General features: G+C 38.0%; 1 protein-coding gene across 10 annotated transcripts in view; it reads left to right on the forward strand.

Moving 5' to 3' along the window:
- Positions 1 to 20258, forward strand: part of CLEC16A (C-type lectin domain containing 16A) — a 57831-nt gene that overhangs the window by 28293 nt on the left and 9280 nt on the right. For 7 of the 10 annotated variants that reach the window (XR_005258598.1, XM_038150732.1, XM_038150733.1 and 4 more), the window contains 9 exons: positions 7 to 116; positions 586 to 630; positions 1860 to 1910; positions 2614 to 2742; positions 6302 to 6422; positions 10728 to 10879; positions 11583 to 11787; positions 12469 to 12636; positions 17961 to 18107. Coding sequence is in view for 9 of the 10 variants with exons in the window: in XM_038150732.1 (XP_038006660.1) it covers positions 7 to 116; positions 586 to 630; positions 1860 to 1910; positions 2614 to 2742; positions 6302 to 6422; positions 10728 to 10879; positions 11583 to 11787; positions 12469 to 12636; positions 17961 to 18107 (1128 nt within the window). In the remaining variant the exon portion in view is untranslated. Of the gene's footprint in view, positions 1 to 6; positions 117 to 585; positions 631 to 1859; positions 1911 to 2613; positions 2743 to 6301; positions 6423 to 10727; positions 10880 to 11582; positions 11788 to 12468; positions 12637 to 12690; positions 12809 to 17960; positions 18108 to 20258 lie in introns of those variants that run through there. The other 3 variants (XM_038150734.1, XM_038150738.1, XM_038150739.1) reach the window with 3 other exon arrangements.

Below are 20258 nucleotides of genomic sequence, written 5' to 3' on the forward strand. Positions count from 1 at the left end.
TCATAGATGGAAAAATTCGTTTGGCAACTTTAGAACTTGGCTGCCTATTGCTGAAGCAGCTTGTGTTTTCCAAAAATGGCAGGATCATAAAAAGTGTTCACCTTGATTGTCTTGAGGTGAGTATTTTCTTTCAAATTCCGAGTCACTGCATTATGGTGTCTGAGTCTTGGAGTATAGTTGAATAAATTTGTTTCATTTCTGATTGCAATAAGCCTTGATGTGAAATTTGAGCTTCTAGAACATCTTTGCATTGGTAGCTCTGTGCTGTGAGCATCATAACCTATGCTCTGTTCTCATCTCTGCTATTTTAACTTGTAGCTCCTCCAGCAGTTTTTTATTTCATTGTTTCTCTGAAACTTGTATGTTATCCATCTCAATAATGTAAAGAAAAGTGCTTTTGAAATAATAAATAATAAACTCAAATAAGCTGCCTTTTCATAGGTGCAAGAACTGTATTCTATGATATTCTGGGATTAAGGCCCTGAATTATTAGACAGTCTGTTCTGTATGAGTGTTTGGGTGGGTTTTTTAACGTGACTAATAAGTGGTGTATGTATTCCCTGAAGTGCATTTTCTCTTTCCTAGGGTGCAAGGGAGGAAAGTGTTCATCTCCTTCGTCGTTTCTATAAGGTAAATATGCAGTGTGCTGTAAGGAAAAGCTCCTTTACATATGGGGAATGTCTGCAGCCCAGTCTTTACACAGTGTCCAAAGAAGCACCTTTTTTAAGACAGGAACTCCAAATTTGTGATAGTGAAGGAAGTGTTTTCTTGGAGAATTCCTCTCCTTTCCACCCTTCCCATACCAGCCTGACTTATGTCACAAAGGGCTGTTGGAATACTCACAGGGTTTGTGCTGGAGATCAAGTTTATCGTTGACACTAATATGGAATATGTTTGGTTTTGACATTGCTTTTTGTTTGTATCATATCTGAAATGATGATCAAAAGTTTTGTCTTTTTTTTTTCCTTATTGGAAACCTTTGCAGCTTTTTACTTTTACATATGTGTTGTAAACAATGAAAGAAATTAAATTTTTTAGCCCTAGGCATTAACTTCTATATAAGGAGCAGTAAGTCCATGACAGATTTCAAGTGTCTGAAATGTCTTCCTGTTTTTCTTAGAATTCTGTTTGCTCAATGTGGCTTACAAAAAATAAGTAACTTGTGGTGGGTTGACCTTGGCTGGCTGCTAAAGGTCCACTCAGCTGCTCTCTCACTGCCCTTCCTCAACAGGATGGAGGGAGAATAGAATATCTTGTCAAGATAAAGAACAGGGAGGTCACTTGCCAATTACAGTCTTGGGCAAAACAGACTCAACTTCACAGAAATCAATTTATTGCCAAGAAAAATAAATTCAGATAGTGAAAAACAAAGACATATTAAAACACTGCTGTGCCCCAACTCTCCCTTTTCCCAGGCTCAGCTTCATTCCTAGCTCTTTAGCCTTCTCCCCCTGTGAGTGGTGCAGGGGCAATGGGAAGTAGGGATTCGGTGTCAGTCCAGAACAGCTTCTCTCTGTTGTTTCTCCCTCCTCACACCTTCTCCTGCCCCACTGTGGGTCCCGTTCTCCATGGGCTGCAGTCCTTCTGGACAATTGCTGCAGTGTGGGTCCTGCAGACTGCAGCTCCTTCAGAGCACATCTGCCTGCTGTGGTGTTGGTACCTGCTCCACCATGGTCCTCCAGGGGCTGCAGAGAATCTCTCCCTTTCCTAAGTGTTTTCCAGAGTTCAGCAGTGCTGCTGAAGGGCAGCAGTGCCCTGCAGCCCTGGCCTCCCTCCACAGACACACTGTACAGAACCCAACCTGACAGAGCCCCAAACAGCAAGGCTTCATGGCATGTCCATGTTCTTTCTTTTGGAAGGGAGAAGAAATCTTCCTGGATATGTTTGAAGATGAATACCGGAGTATGACAGTAAGTGAGACCCCTTCTGCCCTGGCAAATCCTCAAACCCAGATACAGCACAGGAATAAGAAAAAGTGCTGATAGCTGCTGAGCACACTGGGGTCTTTATTGCTGGGAGTAGGATATCAAAACAGGGGAGGTGTTCTTGCCCCTGAGAAGTTGTGTCTATACTTACATAAATTATTTATGTGAAACTTCACAGCTGTTTATTTAATAAAATTCCATTACTTATAAAATTGAATATACAAAAATTGCTTCAGCCTACTAAATGGGACATTGTTTAGGGAAAAATAATAAATCCAATATGAAAATCTTCCTATACCTATCTGAAGCTCAGCATGTTCTCTCTTGTGAGAAAGTTCTTTTTGGAGAGAAAGTTACGAGAAACTTCCTTGTGATTGAAGTAACCACATATTTAAGTCAAAACTTAGAATCAGACCTGGCAGAATTTGTTTTTTAGTATTTGGGAAATATCTTTTCTGTAATCTTCTGGTGTTTTTCCTGTGTTTTATTTGTATGAAAACTTTGGCAGTGTGTCTGGGAACAATGAGCGGTTGCATGTAGTAAATGAAAGATTGCATGTAAGGCCCTTAAATAAGACATGATAGTAAAAATTCTCAGAATTTTAAAATACGCAACAATGGTTGTATTTGGGACTAGAGGCAAATGCTTGTTGTTCTGTATACTAACCGGTGCTAAAATATTTTTGTAGATGAAACCGATGAATGTAGAATACTTGATGATGGATGCCTCAATCTTGCTACCCCCAACGGGGACGCCTCTGACCGGGATTGATTTTGTGAAAAGGTTGCCTTGTGGAGATGTGGAAAGAACACGAAGAGTGAGTAAGACTGTTTTTCTTATGTCTGCTCATGACAAAATGTTTCCAAAATCACTGAGCAATTCTAGGAATACAAATACTTTTCTTTGAAAATCGCTTGATTGGAAGCTTCATCCATAAAATCATAAAAGCTTGCTGAAGACAGATCTGTGTGGAGTATATATAATAATTTCCTGCCCCAGTGGAGAAACTTTTTCTCTGATTTCCTGTGTCTAGTCAATGCAACGTGTTCTTGCACTTCGGTTTAAATTTTCAGACCATACAGAAAGCTACATACAAAGGCATTTTGATGACACTCAGTATATTGTCAGCTTCTTTTGTGATCTGCTATCTCAATTATATTCCTGTAGTAAGAATCTCCGTGGAAGACTGACTGGCTTTGTATTGCTCAAATTTCTAGACATGGCAAAAAAATTAATTTTACTTGAGAGTTCATCCTGCCGAGGTAATTTGTGAGAGAGATTTGAGAATGAAGAGAGAACCAGCAAAGTATCTATTTTTGTTACTGACACAATCTGTAGAGGTGATATTTACCTGAATGACAACATCCTTATTTCCATTCTTGGTTAATCAGTTCTTGGCCCTTATCTGGGTGTGTCCCGGAAGCCTTGCAGTGTCAGTAAATCTAAGAGATATGTTAGTGCCCAAAATCATTATTTGGGAAGTGCTGTTCTCAAAGTTTCTTTGCATTTATCTAATTGTATTATGTAAGTATATTCAAGTATTCTTGGAGAAAAAAAAACATTTCCAGGAATCTTCTGAAAAGGTTCGTTTTCATTGCTTATAAGCTACACAGCTTGTGTTATCACAGCAACTTGTTGGATAGAATACAGTGAATTATTTGGAAAAGTATTATTCTTAGAAAGCAGAAATGCTTCCTGAAATTCTCTGAAGTGTTCAACAGAAAGATACTTAGAAGTGCACATTAGTGGGAAATGACTGTTCTGGGATTTTCATGTGCTAAATAAGGAATAGCTTAACTTCTGTTGTTGGAAATAAAAAAAAATCGGTACAAATATTCCTGTAGATCCTTTAGGATGAAAGGGTCTCTATCACGAGCAAGAATTCCCAGAATGATTCCTTGTTGGTGCTCCTTCCTCAGTCACATTGCACTCAGGGTTTAGTATCTCCTCATTTCCTGTGCTGCTTCCTTGCAGCCTGAGCCCGGCTGACCTGCCATGACAAAATGCTGGACTCAGGTATACCTTGTGACATTGCTGCTGCCACTCAGCCTGCTGAGGTTCTAAGGATGATTTCAAATGGAAAAACATTTGATTCTGAGCATGCTCTGACACGATTCAGAAAAGTTCCCAAGTTTTATTTCACTAGAAAGTGAATGTTGATTATATTATGAGTTCTTAACTGTTAGGATCTTACTTCCTTACTGTAGAAAGTCCCTCTAAGTGGTAGCTCTTCTCTTTGACAACTTCAGGAGAAACTCTCAAAAATCTCACTTTGTGAGAAGTTTTTGAAGTACTAAGAACACTGTTTCTTGGGAATGTAATAAGATAGTGGTAGGTTTCCCTGCAAATTGCTGTTTCTTTGCACATAGAACATGTATATAGATGAGGAAATTAGCATCGTAGTGTGTAATGCTTTAATGTAGGTAGAAATCCATATTTGTTCCAAGTTAAAACCAAAAGTCAACCAAAAAAATTCTAGTCCACAAAACTTTTCTATTGTTTTGTTGAGATCTGATAAAATGTGTTAGGCACAATATATTGATATTGGTAACAAACTATGGGCTGTCAGTGTTGTAGGAAGCACAGCACACTTTCCATTTCATCTGATGTTCTTGCTCATTTTATTTTTTTTTTTGCAAAGGCTAAAGTTCTAATTTTATTTTCTACTCGTGTACTTTATTCTGCACTGAATGTGATTATATGTTTGGAGATGAGTGTCATTAATTTTATGGGAAATGAATGTGATAAAAATTAATGCAGTCTAGGAGGAAGAGGTTTGAGGGGGTAGATAAGTGAAAGCTGAGTGATGGTTGCCCTCCAAATTAAAAAAAAAAAAAAAAAAAAAACAAACCCAAACACAAACCTTGTGGGTTTAACTTTTGGGTTACCAAAAATGGCAAGATTTTCCTGTTCTTGATTGAATTTGGCAAATATTAAACCAAATACTGTGAATTCTTCTTGAAGTACTTGGTAGGAAAACTGCTTTATAATAATCCTGTATAATTTCAGTGAATCCACAATACATTAGAATGCAGTCTGCCTAAATGGGAGTGATCATCTCACGTTCTAAAGTGACTCTGTTCTCATGAGTTAAATAGTATTAGTACCATATTTTTGTTAGCTGCCCTTGATGTCCTTTGCTCCACATAATGATGTTGCCCTGTTCAGTTTCAACTGCGTACCAAAGCCTTTGGGGTCATTTCATGGAAGAACCTGATACATGGCTTCTCTCTCTTCATCCCTGTTCTGCCAGAAATTCCTGGAAGCACTGCCAGTGGAGAGCTTGCCAAAGACTCACAGTTCTACTTCACAGGAGCCACTGTTCTGTTGATTTTAAAAATAGAGGAGTGAAGGGTTTTCCCTTAAAGCATTTTAGATTTGTTTTTCCTAATACTTCCTGCAATCTGGGAGTTTCTGGGCACTGCAGCTGTTCATGATTTCAATGCTGTTACTGTAAAGCAGCAGTTAATTTACAGCACACCACAGAATTACTGTGTAGGAAACTCTTAAAAAGCAGAACACCGGAAGTAATAAAAAATGATTTTTCATTTGCTGTACTGAAAATGCAGTTCTTGTAGGGAAAGAGGATTACAAATGGTGCCTTTCAATATGTGGCTAATAAAATGATTGTTCTTTGACACTTTGGGTCTTTGCATACCGTATGTCATGAATTTGTAAATCAAAACTAGCATATTCATTTCACAAAGCAGCTGTTGAAAGTTTCTTGGGACTGTTGCAGCTTTCAGAATGCTTTGCCCTGATGAAGACCTTCTGAGAATATAAATTAAGTGCTCTGAGAAAGTTACATTACATGTGGCTAGTTTTAGTGAGAACAGCAAATTAAAATGCAGAAATCCCCTCTGTTTCTCTCTTAACTTGTAGACATGTTAGCTGGACTTGGCCAGAAAACTTATTACTGTTTTAAGTTCAAAATGTGAGAGTCTCTAAAGGTTGTTTGTGTAGGTGTCTATAGCATAGAAGTATTGCAAATACAATCAGTCTTAACATAATGATTAAATTAAAATATTACAAGATTGTTTTTGCTTAAACAGCTCCTGTAATAGTTTCCCTGTCAGTCACAATCTGTGTAAGTGTGCCAGTGAGACAAAAGCTCTGCTGCTTCTACTTCACTGCAAATAAATTACATGTTTCAGCTTCTTTCATGTATTTTTTTAACTAAGTTGGAAATTACATTCTACTTTTTCAGTGTAAAAGGTATTACAATTTTAATTTCGGTTTTAAATGTATTAAAAAGATTTACTATAGGACAGCAAACTTGGGAGTTGTAAAAGCCAGTATATGTTCATAAGATTATATTAAAATATGTAGTATTGGGTGTAAAAATAGTCTGATAATCTTTTCTTTAATTTCTCAAGGCAATCAGAGTTTTCTTTATGCTCCGTTCACTGTCACTGCACTTGCAAGGTGAGCTGGAAACTCAGTTACCACTCACGAGGGAGGGAGATCTGATAAAGGCAGATGATGTTCTGGATTTGAGTAAGTAGCCCCTCAATTTCCTAAATAGTCTGATAGAAAAATTACTGACTTTTTTTTCTCCTAAACTGCTTGTTACTGCTATTCTTACTTTAACTGCCTGAATTGAAGTAGCACGGTGATGAGGTTCTACTGTGTGTTGTAACATAAAAATGTATTTTCCAGTTTGAGTCTTTGCCCAAACAAGAGGGACAGGAGAATATCAGCATTTTGGCATAAAGCACATAGGATGCACATGATTGCATAGGTGCCATACGTTGAGACTTTGCAGGGGGCAAAGTGTGACCCAAAACATTACATTTGTGTGCCTTTTTTAAATATCACTTTGGAGGTGTTGTTGATTTAACAAATTTTCCTCAATCTCTATTAATACAAGGCTTTTAAAATTCTTGGGAACATTAAGATGCCTTCAGTGTTTATACTTGTTTGTATACAAATCAGTTTAAGAGGGGAGTAGAGGTTGACATGATCCAGTAATAGTTTCAGCTACTGTTTTGATTTGGAAAAATCCCACAGAACTGTATCAAAATAGCTCCTTTTTTCCTTTTGCCTGAATGTAATGATGGTGTTTTATGTGAGCTTGATGAGGGAGATTCAAGTTTCTTGTAAAGAAGGATTTTTAGTATTTCGATGGACATATGTTGAATGCGAACCTTTAAGTGTAGTTACAAGGTTGTCACCAGTATATATGGATATATATGAATATGAGAGTCAGGTAATTGCACAAAAGGTTCATTCCGTACTGCTGGATATGCTGTCACCAGAATTACAACCACTATTACTTTGCAGTGTTTTTCTATTGAAAATGGTTTTGAAGCAATTACATATTTTGTGATAACTGTCTAACTTAGACTGCCTGTGAGGCTGGAGGTGTTTCCAGTCTTGTTTAGCAGCTCACTGTGTGAAATCACTGGTAGCTCAGATTAACAGCTTCAGTGCCTGGTTTCAGGTGGTAACAGGATTCTGTTAGTTTAATGTTTTAAATGCTATGGTCAAGAGGTAAATGAGGATACGTTTAAAGCTATTATTTCTTTGCTAAAACAGAAAAAAAGTAACATTATAGTTACGTTTCTTTGCATACTTGCAGACAGAGTGAGCAGGCTTTAAAAGGCCATCACAGTCAACGTTTTTTAAAATATATTTCAGAAACGTTTATGATGGCATAATTGAGGTTGTAAGGAACTTCAGTAGATCATCTAGTCTAACCCTCCTGCTCAAACCGGGGTCAGCTGAAAAAGGTGTCCAGGACAACTTGTCTCCTTTGTGGCAAAGAGAGTAACCCAAAATGTGGTACCAGGTGTATGACCAGGGACACGTCCCCTAACTTCACCTAAATGTACTTCATGGGAACAAGGTGGATTCATGATTTGTTGCTTTCTTAGTTAGTAAAGCAGAATATCATCCCAGAAGGGCTGCCTGTTGTTGGGAAGAGTTCTTCCTGTGAAGTGGGAGGTGCTGCCTTCAGTATCTCCAGCCTAATGCTTATCTTAGGCTGCCAGCTGTGTATAGAAAGGGCTGAAAGTTTTCTGTAAGAGCTTTTAATGTCTGCAGATAATTTCTGGAATTGGGATGACTGTAAATTATAAAATCATTAAAGATCAAGCCCCAAGGTAGATCAGGTGCATTTAGACCATATCAAGTAGCTGTTACATTCATAAAGATTTCTTACAATACAGTCATTTCAGGCAAATATCTTTATAAACACAGGCAACTATTTTCCCTGAATTTATATCTTCAGCACTGCAAGCAGCTGAGGTCTGTGAACTCTCCTTCCTTGGCTCTATTTCCTAAAACTTGGATTTTTCTTGGAGAAAGTACACAGAAGTCTTGGATTCATGTAATGGAGGTGTAGTGTCCAAACTGGTTACAACCTTCATTTTGCTTGAGGAGAAATTAGCCATTGCTGGTAATCTCAGAAGAGGCACTCCAGTTCTCTACATCAGTCTCACGCCAGGAAACCATTCACTGTGGTTCACTGTAATCAGACCAAATTTGAGTAGCACTGAAGTTTACTGGGCTTGATATTTCCATCTGAATGTGGTTGGGTATCTCCAGCTGTTTCATAGCATAGCTGTAAGTATTCTTATATCAGTTCACTGAAAAGGTGTTTAACCACACTTGCTCTTCTGTTTTTGTCATCAAGGATGACAGTTTATGACTCTTCAGCAGCTGTGAACTAGAAACAGGCATGTAAATGGACTACATTCAGTTGTATAGACTCAAAGGATGGATTCCTGTAACAGTTGCCTAGTAAATGAGTAACTTTCCTTTCTGTTCAAGACTTTTACAGTAATGCTTTACTTCAAGGTGTTGTCAGGTCTAAAATAAAAACTTTCTGTTCTGGAAAGCATTCTGTCCTTTGAGTTCCTGAAGTAGTGCATTTCTGTACTTGGGCAGTTGAATTTCTACAGCAAGTATTTTAACCTGCTTACTGTTGCACTAAAAACTTTGTAAATACTGGTCAAAAACTAGTATTTGAGAACTCCACAACTCTATTTGGTGTTGTGGCCTGTTAGTTGAGAATCTCCAAAAGACTCATCAGCCTGACATACCCTGTTTGAAGGAGTCCTAATCCAAGCACTTTGTGTCTTGAGAAGAACAGGAGTGCTCTAGGAATTCAAGTCAACTGAAATAACCATGTTGATGGATTAATTTGGTTAAAGAATAAAAAAAATAAATAGGCAACAAAATAAAGCATACCAAAATAAGAAATTCTTATTTCTTATTTCTTCACCAGTTCTGCCTGGTGTCTCAGCTCCTTCTCTAAACAGGAATAAATCCTCCACAGGTTCTTACAGTAAAATTTGCCAATCCTTTATGGATTTCTTGAGCCTTCCAGGGCTGTGAGAAGGTAATAGCAATCAATCGTCATGTTAACTGAATCATGTCCTGTATGTATTGCATTTATTGATTAAACTTGTTTTCTCAAATTTCAAAAGCTGACAGTAGATTCACACTGGTTAGCATTAATTATCCTCTTAATTGTGTTGGGGTTCTATATTTCATGCCTTTCTTTCCTACCACCCAATGAATTTTGAATGGATCCTGCTGGTAAAAGGTAATTGGTAGATTCATAGAAATGTTAGTTGGAAAGGATCTCTCATTTGTGTTGTGGGTTTTTTTATTTGTAGAGAAGAGGAAGTTGGTTTGATTTTTGAAGCTTGAAAACTTTTGGTGATGTAAATTCCACAACATCTCTGGGTAACCTGCTGCACAAAAGAATTTCTTCCACCTCCTGACTATAATTTATGGCTGTTGTCTGTAGTTATAACCTGCCACTGTGAAGAGCTGTACACTTCAACTTGTAGTTTATCCTGCAAATGTTTCTAATATGGAAAATGGTGTTAAATGCTTGTTTGGATGTTTGGATGAGTAAATAAGTTCTACTGTTTTGTATAGCCTTCACAATATTTTACTTGCAGTAAGTTGTACTAGATGAGAGAGAGGAAAAGACCTGTGTGCATCAAATATATGAATGAAAGTATCAGTATGAAGCAAAGGAAAAAGCAACTCCTAGTAGAGTTAGCAGAGCTCTGCCAGAGGTTAGCACTGCCAGTTTAAGGGCTGCTTGGTAGATTTCAGCTGGTGTGAAGAGGATGATTTAGTCCCTTTTCATTAATAATGGGTTTGAACTGGAATGGGGCAGTGAGAAAATGGGGGAGAATGTATTTTGGGGTTTGTTGGAGGGGTTTCTGGAGTAAGAGAGGGCATGTTTGTTCAATATAAGTCAATGAAATATATGGATAAAGGAAAAAATGTCACCTCATTTAACAAACATTGTCAAAACACTGCCACAATTTACCTGGAAAGTCCAAATAATATTGAAATAGAAGTATGCCCAAGAACCAGACCTGTACAAAAGTAGCTTGTGTCAGGAGACAAAGTTTATAACAAGGTAGAAGTTATGGCCTGCAGTGGTGTTGGGTCTGGCTGTGGTTGTTAACAAGATTTCTTGAAACTTCACATAGTGAGAGAAATCAGCACTGTTGCAATTTCACCCCTGAGATGTAGGGAGCTTTTTTCTGAAAGGTAATGACGGTGGTAAGAGAAAGCAAGGTGTATATAGTACCCATCTTATATCTAACTTGTATGGCTGAACCACTGTTGTTAAAATCTCTCCTACCCTTTCTATGTAACTATGATAGGGAAGTTAAAATATCTGTTAAAAATGAGAACAGAAGATTTAACCATGTGTTGTCAAGGTTGTTATATTTCTATGTGTTAACATTTTCTGTTATGTAAACACCCACACCCCAGAATCCTCAGCTTGAGTGTTATGTGACCTTTTTCCTTTCTTCCTTCCTTTAGATAACAGTGATCTGATTGCTTGTACAGTCGTAACAAAGGATGGAGGTCAAGTTCAAAGATTCCTGGCTGTGGATATTTACCAGATGAGTTTGGTTGAACCAGATGTTGCCAGACTCGGATGGGGAGTAGTTAAGTTTGCAGGCCTTCTGCAGGTAAGGGAAGTTGTAGTTTGGCTGGCCAGCTTTTCTGAGCTGAAAATCTACATTTTATGTTGGATAAATAGTAATAGCAGTATTAGCTTATATATTTAAGCTCTGTACCGTGCTTCCCTGTGTCTTTGGTCTTTTTTCTGCTTCCTGCCTTTTAAAACAATTCTGATTTTCTGAAGGAGTTTATGTAGGTAACCAGAGACACAATTGCAGATGGGGTAACTTCCTTAACATATGTTGGGCTGTGCTCATTTGAACACTGAAGTCACATCTGGTAAGGATTGTGTTCCAAGCACTTTACTCAAGTAGCACATCAATGAACTCACTTAGAGTTCTGATTTTCCTACACAGGTAGAGAAGGTGACAGGTTGTAATTTCTGAATGATCTGTGCTTGTCTAAGGAAGTTTTTCTCATTTGTCTCTTTCTTGCCTTAACCATTGCTGTTTGTATTTCCTGAAAATTTGCTGTGCTCAAATAATTTAACTCAATCTCTATGAATACTGATTTCTGAAGAAGTAAACCCAAGTTGTACAATTTGCAGAGTCTGGTTCGGTTTTATTTTGTTGGGTTTTTTAACACGGAAACTGTCTTAGTAAGAGCTTATATGGAACATTCTCATAGTATTTTCTTTCAATGTTAATATTTAACCTGTAGTTTAAAAAAGCTTACTTTTTCTTTAACTATTTGCATTCTGCTTCTCTTTAGGATATGCAGGTGACTGGAGTAGAGGATGACAGCAGAGCCCTGAACATAATAATTCACAAGCCTGCCTCCAGCCCTCATTCGAAGCCCTTCCCCATCCTGCAGGCCACGTTCATTTTTGCGGATCACATTCGCTGCATCATCGCCAAGCAGCGCCTGGCCAAAGGCCGCATCCAGGCTCGGCGCACCAAGATGCAGAGAATAGCCGGTGAGCGCTTGTCCTGAAATGCTTCTGGGAGACAAGACTTGGAATGGCAGGCTGAGGCACACTGAGGAGTGGTGGGCCACAGAAAGCTCTAAACCAGGGCTGAGTTTCCAAGGAATGGATTTAGTTTCATCTTTAGCTTTGAGTTTATTAAGTGAATATGTCACACTTTTATGCTGCGCTTCCTGTAAAAAAATTTAAAGGAGTTTTGAGGATATCACAATCTACTTGATATTGAATTTTTTACGTTGAATGTAATGCAAATGCATTTATTTTCCATTTTAAAGCAGATTGTCTCTTTAAATGGCTTTCTGCAGTGTTCTGTTGTAACTAATGAATTACTTTATTTCTGCAGGGAAAAACAAAAGGGGTTTTTTATTGTTAATAACTCCCATAGTTTTTTAGTGTAAGGGGCTTCCTGTAATCCTGGGATTTTTTTCTTCTCCACTGTATTTTGAGGTTTCCCTAGAGTGAATGTGGTGTGGACAGCAATGTAGAAAAGGCTGCCAGAAGCACTGACTCTTTAGTTTGTCAGTGCATTTGTAACCATAATAGGCAAATGAAAGCAAGTTATGTTAAAATCTGGTTTAGTCTTAGGTCCTGAGCAAACTATCAATTTTCTTGTCACCTCTTTTCCTTTTATGTATTTGAGTAACAAAAACTATCAATTGTGATTAAACATAGCTCTCCTGGATCTTCCTGTTCAGCCTTCAACTGAAGTTATGGGTTTTGGACACAGCTCTGGAGCTGCAGCCCAGCACCTCCCATTTAGATTCTATGACCAGTCCCGGCGTGGGAGCAGTGACCCAACAGTGCAGCGCTCTGTCTTTGCATCTGTTGACAAAGTCCCAGGTAAGATTAGCATTCATTAACAAGCAGTTTTTGCTTTGTGATCTCTTTCTGCAGAAACTGTACTGTAACTCGTACAAGCAGTGAAAAGCTTACTGTGGTGTGTTCCTGAACACTCAACTCCAGGATGAGGCTTATGGCAAAATTTACTCTGAGAGAAACAAGTAATACTTGGGTGTGTATTCTGGGTATGTTGTGAGCAATACTTCCATGGCAGTTTCCCCAGATGTCTTAATACCTTGCCCTCCTTACAAATCAAGTTAGTTTAAATCATGCTTTGCATACTCAGTATTTATGCAACACATCTGGATCTTCCTGTTCAGCCTTCAGCTGTAGTTATGGGTTTTGGACACAGCTCTGGAGCTGCAGCCCAGCACCTCCCATTTAGATTCTGTGAGTAGTCCTGGTCAGTTGTGCATATTTCCTCCTTTAATTTGGTTATGAATGTTTTCATGCTGGATTGTGAAAACAGCTAGAATGCTGTGCACTGCCTCATTTCCCTCAGAGTGAGCAAGACAGAAAAGGGCCACAGCTACTCCTGAAACATTAGCTTGGAACTGGGATTAAAGGAAAGATTCTAAATCAATGAGCTCTTTGTTTTTTTATCTCTTTATTGTCTGTTTCACAAATTGACTTCTCTGCAGAAATTCTTTTCCAGATGGTGACATTTTTCCTTTTAGGTTGAGTCATTTTAAAGGGAAATCTCATCCTGCTTGAAAGTACTTGATTGTGCTGTATTATACAAAAGATTTCATTACCACTTGCTGCCAGTCTTTTCACAGAACTCAGCATTTCTCTTGAAATGTGATTCAGAATTCAAGTGTACAGAATTCAAATTACTTAGAACATAGATGTTTTACTGCTTTAAGACTTAACTGGAGCTCAGTTACCTGAGTCCTGACTGGGGAACAGAAATTATAAAACCATAGGTGTTGTCAGTCAGGTGTTTCAAAGACAAGTGTATGTTGTGTGAGGGAAGTGTTTTCGTTATTTGACCTGACTTCCATGGAAAAGGTGTGGTTGTAAAGAGTCCAGTGTTACTGTTTCAGCTTTCTCTAAGAGGGTGAACTTGTGTTCCTAACTAATGACTTCATCTGCTAATTTAAAGGGGAATATTGGGGATGACACAACACGGTCGTTTGTTCAAGCAACCACATCCTTTATTTGAATCCAGGAAATGTAGACTTCCACTTGCAGATGCAGAGGGAAAAGTATTTTGAAGCTTTTATTTGATACAAAGTATGAGAAACGAGGCACGCAACTTGAAGTATTTCAAGTACAGCATCTTTGAAATGCATTTTATGACAGGTAGTAATATAATAAAAAAAGGATTAATATCCTTTTTTGGCATCTGATTACAAAACCAGTATCAAATGTGGGTTTGTTATCTTATCTTTGCTGAGGAATGAATAAGGTTTCCTTGTTCCTAGTGATTTTTATAGGAATCTGTTTGTGCTTATCCCTTAATCAGACTTGCAGTGATTTTTACTTCAAGAGGAGAATTTTGTGGCTTTGAAAAAATTACTGAACAAATTGCAGTTAAATTACTGGCTTCATGTATCATTTCTTACTGTTACAGCTCCAACTGGTGTTTGAGTTCTGCGGAACTCGCACTGTCATTTAATTTGGTTGTACTTTTAAGAATCAAATTATGCTTTCCCTTTCTCTTGGTGATGATGTCCTTTGTAGATTTAAAGCAGAGCTGTTGTTCTGGCAACATTTTTAGAAGACTAATTACTACTTCTGTTAGGACTGTGTTAGCTGTCGATGCTGTACATCCAGCATGGTTTTTAAGAAATTAACAATTATATAATGTTTTTATTCCTTCTGCTTCTGCAAATTTCAGTCTGTGAACTTTGATACAGCTATTGAATCAGTTCCCTAATTCCTGTTGTCAATGAATTTAGAATTTTCAAGAACACTCACTGCAGTTGTCTGGTTCGGTTTCTCTCATAGTGCCTATATCAAGCTCTGCATATGTCACTAGAGAGCCTGCAGTTACCTTCTGTGTTCCCTTATTGTTGTCAAACTGGGCTTCATTTTTCCTCATTGTTCCACAGTGCAAAGTTAAAATCTTGGTGTCTGGGGGAAAGAGGGTGAGGATTGTTACAGCTTGAAACTGGATTTTGGGCAGGACAAGTGAAGGGTGATGAGAATGTCACAGACAATGCTTCAGAGCATCCCCCTGAACACAATGAAAAGTGCAGGGACATGCTGTGATTATCTCCTGCTGGACTGGACAGTTTTCAGCAGAGAACAGCATAATCAAAATCCCTCACTTGATCAATTTTATCATCATGAAGTCATGGCTATGAGTGTACTCCAAGGTCTATTTTAGGTTACTGGTCTTTGCTAGAATGTTAGAGCATTTTAGGGATAGTGTAGCTGGCTGGACTGTTCACCATCTCATGTATTAGCTATATATGAATGTATTGTACTTTTGAAGCAATCTATGTGAATAAAGAACACTGTTTCCAAAGAAACCAGCAGATTTGGTAGGGGCCCTGTGAACAAAGGTCTTCCATTGAAAGTAAATAAATAATGACTTCCTCTTCAAGCAAACTCAAGAATTAGTTTCAAGTATCAGCTCTATTCTGAGATTTATATGCCCAGCTATTCTTAAGGGAAATGTTAACGATTTCCAGCAAAAGGTACATCTAAATATTTTAACAAGTGTGGTTGCTTGCCTACTAAGTAAATTTATTTTGAAAAGCAAAAGATTCAAAAATCAATAGATTTCTCTTATATTTTATCCATGGTTAATATCATAGTAGATGATAAGGCTTTGAGAGGAAAAAGGTAGGAGAAAAACTTGTTAACATTAGCATGGCAAGCATGGTTACAACCACCTTCATTTTGAAGTCTGAAGGAAAAAAAATCATCCATAGGTTTGGAACTCTTTGTGTAGTATGAACTAACATTCCTGTCATCATCAGATGAATCTCCTAACTGTTATTTTGTTTCCTGTAGCTGTGATTAATTCTGCTCACATTTTCTTTGCAGGTATTTCCTCTAGGAGTTTCCTGATTAGAATTTTTTTTTTCTTGGTCAGTAGTTTCCCAGTTACAGTATTTTGAATGATTTTGGCTTACCTTTCCCTCCTATCTAAATTAGCTTCCGTTAGCACATTTAAAATTCTTCCTTTGCAGTTGTTTTGGGAAGAGAAAATATGTTGAGGTCATTTTGAAGCGAATGCTCCTGTGTGAGGACATGAATCCATGAGTGCTGTTTTGCAGAAGCTTTTGGCTGGCAATCCTGCTAAATCAGACCAGTTTTCCCTGTGACAGTCATGAGAAACCTTGTTTACTGTTTTCTGCTGCTCTGGTGGGGGTGGAAGGTTTCTTCTCCCTTGAAGTGCAAACTTTGTGGATATAGAATGCTTCGGATGGGTGTGGCTTTTACCAGCACTGTAAGGGAAGCTAAATATCTTGATGTAAGCTCTTCTGTACCAGTGGCTTTAGGAACTGTTCTTAATTTCATTAAGGACATTAACAGTTGGCTTTGCCTCACTTCTGTGGTCGCAAGTCCACTGGTTATTCCTTGCTTCCCCATCCTAATTGGTATTTCAAACTATGAACTGTGTATGAAAAATCTAATGTACATTTTCTGTGATTAAAAACTATAGCACTCAGGGCCAGTGATACATGTGGAAGTCTTTCACATTTGAGGTGGTTTAGTTTGTGGTTAACTTTTTGCAGACTGTTAGGCGTCACTGTGTGCAAACTCAGTTTAACTTACCTAAATGATTGTAGAAGATCGATCAGTTTGGTTTCTGAAATAAAATGCATGGATTTATTTACATTTATAGGATAATTAGCTCCTTACCAAATATTTTGTTTTTCACTGAAAGACATCTCTCCTGCCTTGGTAGTGATTTAGTTCTTTCAAGTGGTGTTCATCTTGAACATAATGAATTTTAATTTAACTTGGTAAAAGTGACATTTAGATACCTATCTAAAACTATGCTGCAGTGCTGCAGAAATTCAGACACCACTGTGTTTCTGCAGTGGTTTTGAGTCTAGTTCTTGGGTAAGCGTGGGAGGTAGAAGGTAGGAGGTGGGACTACTGATCAAGTCAGATTATTAACAGGACAGATGTTTGTGAGCTTTCTTCTGTGCTTTCATCACTGTTGTTTTCACTTGTAGCACAGCCTGTCAGTGTGTTGCTGCTAACAGCATTTTCCTGACTTGGCATATCTATGTTTCAAAGCTTTCAGAGCTTCTTGTAACGTGTCCATTTAAGCTGAGTTTTGGGTGGCTGTGTCCTGTATGGCACCAGCACCTTCCCCATATAGGAGATTCTCTGAGTAAATCATCCATCCAGTGCCATGGGAGATTCCCTTTATGAAAGGATAAAGAACTGTGTGGTGTGTATTCAGTCTTACCTGATTGTCAGATACTTTCCCTTTCAGTGTTGACTGTTCAGTAAAGGTAGCAACTAGAGTATTGTTAGGTGTTTTGTAGTCCACATTGTGGCTGCTTTCAGTAATTCACAGGACTGCCAAAAAGACTTCTGCATTAGTACTTTCCCATGGGAGAGAGGGAGGAGAGCTGCAGAAGCAGAAATGGTGTACCTCACCTGACCTACAGCCCATGGTGAAGACACTTACACTTCTTTTGCTGTTAAGAAGGGCATCAACTTCTGAAAAGCTGCTTGCTATCAGAACCTGAAGCGGTGGCTATAGGTATGTACTTATAGAAGGAGAAAGGAATGAATGCAAGGTGGTTAGGAAAGAAAAGGATGCTACACTGCAAAGAGATTGAAGAAGTATTACACTAGAAGCCAGAAGATGATTCATCTAAGATGTGCTGTAGACCTTTCTGTCTTCAGACTGGAAAAAGTTTAGTTTGTGAGAGGCTGGATGAAATTCAATGGCAGCATTAGATGTGATTGATTAAAATGTTCTGAAGTTATATCTAGTAAAAAATGTATGTCTTCTGTCCAAGAGGTTTTTTGTTTGCTTTTGACTTAATTATTTTCCTTATCATGTTAAGGTCTGTGACCTGTGAATAAATTGACTATATCAAAAATTGAAGAGTTTTGATATGTTTTGACTGTTCATGCAATCTCTGAGTTTTAAAATGCTTTGAATCCCTTAAACTCTTTCCTTTTTCATTGATCAGCACTTGCAGCCTGTTTTCAGTAAGGTACATTCAGATTTCTCTGGTTTCCAGGATGAAGGTGGGAGCAGGCACATCCCTTGGGTCACTACATGAGGTTGGCATGCCCTTGATACAGGATTTGCTTTACCTTTTCCCAGTTTCTTCAACAGCTTAACTCTTTGAAGATGATATTTAACTTATAAACTTCACTGTCCTGTTTTGCAGGCTTTGCTGTAGCCCAGTGCATAAATCAGCACAATCCATCCCCACTCTCGTCACCATCCCCTTCCAGTGGCAGTGGCAGTACAGGGCGCTGTGATTCAGTGACTGCAAGCTCAACATCCACTCCTTCTGCTGCTCAGAGCCCAGCAGGTATTCACTCACCACCTTCAGCCTAGGCACTAAGGGACACAGAGCAGTTTATTGTAAAATTAAGTTACTGGATTAAAGGAGTAGGGCTTTATGGTTTTAGATCACTTAATCAACTAAGCCAATTAAAAGTAAATTGTGGTACAAATTGCAGTGATCTCTTCAGCTTTCTGGAACTCTAAATACTTGGTTTCTTTCAGTAGAGACTTAAAGTACTGGTGAAATAATGTCCTGCTTGTCTGACTTCTCTCCTAGCACAAACAGCTTAGAATGTTGAGGGGGTTTTTTTGTCAGTGGTTTGCTTTAACTGAAGTGTTGCTTTGAATAAATCTGTAATGTAAACTGTTAGCCTTCCAACGTAGTAGATAAGTTGTTTTCCACATGAAGCATCTTTTTTTGAACTGGATGACATTTGCTTTTGTTTGTTTATCTGATCCTCAGGTTAACTTGTGACAATGGGCCAAATATGAAATATTTGAAAATAATTATTTAGGACGTTAATATTGTAGTTTTTGCAATAACACTCTTGTGGCTGAACACCTCCACATTTCAGGAGGCTGTTTCATTGGTGCAGAAGAGGCTGGAGTATAAATAGACTGACACTGTAACTTTCACAATTGTAGGTTGCATGTGTTTGCATTGGTCAGTATATTTAGTGAGTCTGCTTAAACTTCAACTTCTTGTTGCATTATTCCTCCTTTTTATGTAGTATTTGTAGAGAATCTTGTAATGGTGTCTGTTCTGAGTGCAAATTGTGTGAGGCAAAGCCTCAGGCTGGAGACTAGACAAGGGTGCATCCTGAAATGCTTTCATGCTAGAAGTGACCTACTCTACCTAATTTTATAATAAATTTATAATATTGTTATAAAACAGTAGAGGTAACTTGATTCTCAAGACCTTGTCAAGCAAGCCCTCATTTTAATGGTCACTTCCAGTGCTGATCCACTCCTTGAGAGGGCTGTTCTGGCTCCCCCTTCTAAGACATGCCATTTTGGAAGGCCCATCTATATCTAAAATTGGTTGCAGTCCTACAGGAAATGATACAACTTTGTTAGGTATTGAGTGTTTTTAGGTTTCACTGAGCAGTGTCAGCAGACAAATGTGCATTATATGTTTAAAGTGAGTCTACCTGCAAGAAATACTGCTGAAAAGGGTAATGAAAGGGTGCTCATGAAATTAAGGAACAGTAAATATTTAAAGCATTCTAGCAGCCAGAGTCTAGATTAAAAAGCATCTATTACCTTGAGAGACTAACATATAGTCAAAATAGTCCTGGAATATGTGTAATTTCAAAATAAAATTTGGAATTTTTTTATATACCATCTATTCAAAATTTTATTTTTTTCTGTTGGTAAGTGATTGCTGTTACCTAGTCTCTTCATGGCCCAGGTAATATGTAGTCATTGCATAGAGAAGTGCTGTCATTTGTCAGAACTCTCAGGCTGGATTGGCACTGCAAGAAAACATGAATTTGATGACATTTCTCCTTAGCAGTGCAAAAAGGCTCATGTACAGTGTCCTTTGCTGTATTTGAATCCTCTATGGTCAGAAAGAGAAATGCAACTACAGGTTCTTATCAAGAGTGGCTAAGAGAAAATTGTGGTAAAGGAAATGAAAATAAAGAATCTGTATTATTTCTGTAGGTATAAGCAATTCAAGCTAGTTCACAAAAATATCAAGCAAGACTATGCTTTGTTTCAGACTGAGGTCTTTCAAGCACACATAATCTGGCTTCTGTCAAAAAATGCATAGATCTAGAACATACAATTACTCATCAAGTATAAAAAGATAGTGAATTACTGAAGTATAATCACAGACTGTAGTTAACAAAATTGCAGTCTACTTACACAGTATGTTGGCGTTTGTGTAACATAAAATTCTGTTTGTTTTTCCTGCATTTTAAAAAGCTTGGTGACAGGAGGCTGCTCATTGATTTCCAAAAAAAAAAGAAAAACAAATAGCAATAAACACCAAACTCTCCCTATCCTCCTCACCCCCAAAAATAAAGATAAAAATAATGAAAAAAACCCAAACCAAAACCAGAGAAACAGTATTTTGGAGTGCCTGATTTCAGTATGCACTTTACCAGTTAGGTTGCATGAACTGCCCACCTTGACTTTCATTGTGACTTAATCATAAACTTTGTGCAAAATG

This window comes from Motacilla alba, chromosome 14 (genome assembly GCF_015832195.1).
Source record: "Motacilla alba alba isolate MOTALB_02 chromosome 14, Motacilla_alba_V1.0_pri, whole genome shotgun sequence".
Lineage (NCBI taxonomy): Eukaryota > Metazoa > Chordata > Aves > Passeriformes > Motacillidae > Motacilla > Motacilla alba.